At 45.1% G+C, this 3,384-nt stretch overlaps 1 protein-coding gene across 1 annotated transcript; it reads right to left on the bottom strand.

Annotated features, from left to right (window-relative positions):
- Positions 1-1,899: 1,899 nt before the first annotated feature.
- LOC103668301 (zinc finger protein 772-like) lies at positions 1,900-3,384 on the bottom strand. Its single transcript, XM_040635549.1, has one exon. It carries the CDS (start codon positions 3,382-3,384, stop codon positions 1,900-1,902), a length of 1,485 nt encoding a protein of 494 aa, XP_040491483.1.

Below are 3,384 nucleotides of genomic sequence, written 5' to 3'. Positions count from 1 at the left end.
AAGAGGTCTGTAGTTTCTAAGAATTTCTGTACACCTTTAACCCAGAGCCACACTCACATGAAATTTATGTCTGCCCTTCAGAGCAGACACATAATCTCTAGTTTGCCACAATCTCCACCACTCTCTAATTAATCAAGGTTTCTGTACTCTTTGTTTCTATATTATGTTTTTTTTAAACTTAAAGGTAAACTTTAACTATTAATTTTAAGTTTTGAAAGATTTGCTTTCTTTAAATAAGTTATAATCAAGCCTACTTTAGTATATCTAAATAAAACCAGAGTTAGCCTTACTAAGTACTAATGCTTAAATTTCAGAAAGTAGAAAAACAAAACCTGTATCTTTACCCTTAACAAATTTGAATGGCAGGAAAAATGACAACATTGTGTTTCCTACTTGGCCCCTGCAGGTCTTATCTGCCTCCTGAATTTTGGACTTAATAGGGGCGGTAACTTCAGGGTAGGTCTCGGGAGATGGCTACAGCTCAACAGTGTTGGGGAATATGAGACATCCCCTAGGAAAAAGGGACTTAAATCCTGCCATTCCCAAAAGAACTGAAGGTTGTCATACCACTCACCCCTTTGTCAGGGAGAGTTTAGGACTCGCAGGAGATCCTGACATCTAGGTCATAAGATCAGTCCCACAAGGCTGAATGGTTTTTCCTAAGAAGGCTAAGACAGCATTGCCAATTAGGCCAAATTAGACTGAGAGCTGTTCTCTGCCATCCTGCCATTTTCTCTGATGCACATAATATCTGGGACTGCCACAAAAGGCTTCTTCCATTCATGCTGGCAAAGCCCATATCTCGCTCTCTTTTTTAAAATTTTAATAACATTTTATTTAGCCCAATATACCCAAATATTATCATTTTAATATGTACTCAAAGACTATAAGATGTTCTACATTCTATCTCTCTCTTTCTCATGCTATGTTTTAGAAATCTAGTGTGCATTTTATACTTAACAGCATATCTCAGCTAACACCAGCCACCTTCCAGGTGCTTACTAGTCATCTGTGGCTAGTGCCTACCGTGTTGGACAGCACGACTCTATTTAACCCTCAGTGCTGGTTTTCTTCCTGACTGTGGAAAGCAATCAACACCCTTGTATACAGGTGTGAAGGGAAGAAATGAGCTCAGTGAATCATGACCTGTTTCTTGAAAGCCCATTTCTTTTTCAATCCACCCCACACCGTGAACAGAACAAAGGCTTTAACAATAAGGCTTTTTTAGGGCACAAAGCAGATCAGGGTGGGGCACGCAGTTCCAAGGTTGGGTGATTTGGAGGCTGGAGAAATCCATCACAGCTATCTAGTGTAGAGTCAGTACTGTCCATGGAAAAGAGAAACCTCTGGAAAACTGCAGCATATTCCAGCTCAGATCTTCTTGGCAGGTGCTGGGTCATGTCCACACTGAAACCATCCGCGGGTAGGAAATGAGGATCCCTAATGGGTTCATATCACTCATGACTCCCTCCAGCAAATAGGAGAGAGGTGGAGGTGTGCCTTCCCTGAGGACACTGACTGCTGGCACAGGTGCAGTGGCCTCTGCAACAAACATAGGCAATGGCATAGCTCAGGCCAAGGGAAGGCCCTGGGAAGGTTAGAAAATGTAAAAGTAGGTCCTGAAACCTCCGCACATACCTGGCACTTGCAGTTACCTCCCCCGCGTGGATACCTCTATGTACAAAGTTCAAATGCAGGGCGTTGACTCTATCTCAAAGGCTACTTTCAAAGATTTCTCTTTAAGGAGTCATACTATGTTGAGCAAGGAGAAAGCACGTTCCCTGCTCTCTTAAGGCCTTGCTTTGGTGTAAAGTTCCTGGTGCTAAATGAACTTAAAAGATGTAGCTAAAGGATCACTGAAACTCACACACACAGGAAGCCTTTCTTTGGTCTGAACTTTTATGTGCCAAGCCAAGTGGGAGGGTCTTCTGTGGGCCCTCCCACATTCGCTGAACACATCTGGCTTTGCTCTGGTGTTATGCTTCTGATGCATGATGAGGCTGGATTTGTCACCAAAGAATTGCCCACGTTCACTTCATCCATAGGCCTTGCTGCGGTGTGAACTTTCATGTGTTGAAAAAGCTGGGGATGACTGATGTAGGCTTTTCCACATTCAGTGCACACATAAGGCCTTGCTCCACTGTGAATCCTCTTATGTACTTTAATGTAGGAGCTGTGGCTAAAGAATTTCCCACATGTATCACACTCGTAAGCCCTCTCCTTAGTGTGGCTTTTCTGGTGCTCGGCAAGTGCATCTTTGCGGAGAAAGGCTTTCCCACATTGGCTGCACATGAAAGGCTTTTCTCCACTGTGAGTTTTTTGGTGCTGCATAAGTGTATCTTTGCGGCCAAAGGCTTTCCCACATTCATGGCACTCGTAGGGTTTTGCTCCACTGTGTATTCTCTGGTGCTGAATAAAATGGGATTTTCTGATAAAAGATTTCCCACATTCAGCACACTCATTAGGTTTTGATCCCATGTGAGCTCTCTGGTGTTCTTGGAGGCTGGAGTTGGAGACAAAAGATTTCCCACAACCATTGCACTTATAAGGCTTTTCTCCAGAGTGGATTGCCTGGTGCCGATCACATTTGCCTTTGGTGCTAAAAGCTTTCCCACATTCACTGCACTTGTAATCTTTTCGTCCACTGTGAAGGGCTTCCTCACACTGGGTGCTGCTGCATGGCTTCTCCTCATCTTTAGTGGCATGGTGCTGGACAAGTGCAGAGCTGACCAAGAAGTCCTTCTCATCCTCCTTGCAAGTGAAGGCCTTCTCTGACTTGTGTTTTCCGTAGCTCTCCACAACGGAACCTTCCTCCTTTTTTCCCCTAGGGACTACCTCTCCATTCTGCTGCTGCGGGATTTGGTCAATGTTGACAGTGACCCAGAAGGTTCTTCCACATGACCCGCATGGGTGTGGTTGAGGCCCAAGGGATGTTCCCTGCTGCCCAGACAGATGCAAAATGTCTTTTAAGATCGGGTCACACATGTTACATGGGTGGCTCTTTTGATTGGAAGGACCCATGCTGAGAATTCTCACCTGTGACTCTTTTACAGAAACACCCTGTTGAGAAGATGCGCCTTCATTCTCTACTCTATGACAAGGGCCATGGCTCCCCTGGACCATCCCTGCCCCTGCTGGAGCTATGGCTACATTTGCAGGAACCCCGGGCTCTCTCACTGGCAGTAGTTGGGGAATTAAATGATACCTGGAAATTGCAAGTCCCAGTGAGGTCACCAGTAGAAAGTTCTCCAGGATCACATTACAGTATAGGCGTTTCTGAGCCTCATCAAGTAGCTCCCACTCCTCTGGAGAGAAGTATATGCACACATCCTCAAAGGTTACAATGTTGCGGTTGGGATCTGTCTGTGCGCCCGCCTCCGCCAT

This window comes from Ursus maritimus (genome assembly GCF_017311325.1).
Source record: "Ursus maritimus isolate PB19 chromosome X unlocalized genomic scaffold, ASM1731132v1 scaffold_X1, whole genome shotgun sequence".
Taxonomy (NCBI): Eukaryota; Metazoa; Chordata; class Mammalia; order Carnivora; family Ursidae; genus Ursus; species Ursus maritimus.
Note: the sequence above shows the minus strand (reverse complement) of the source record. Positions and strands in the feature narration are given on the sequence as shown.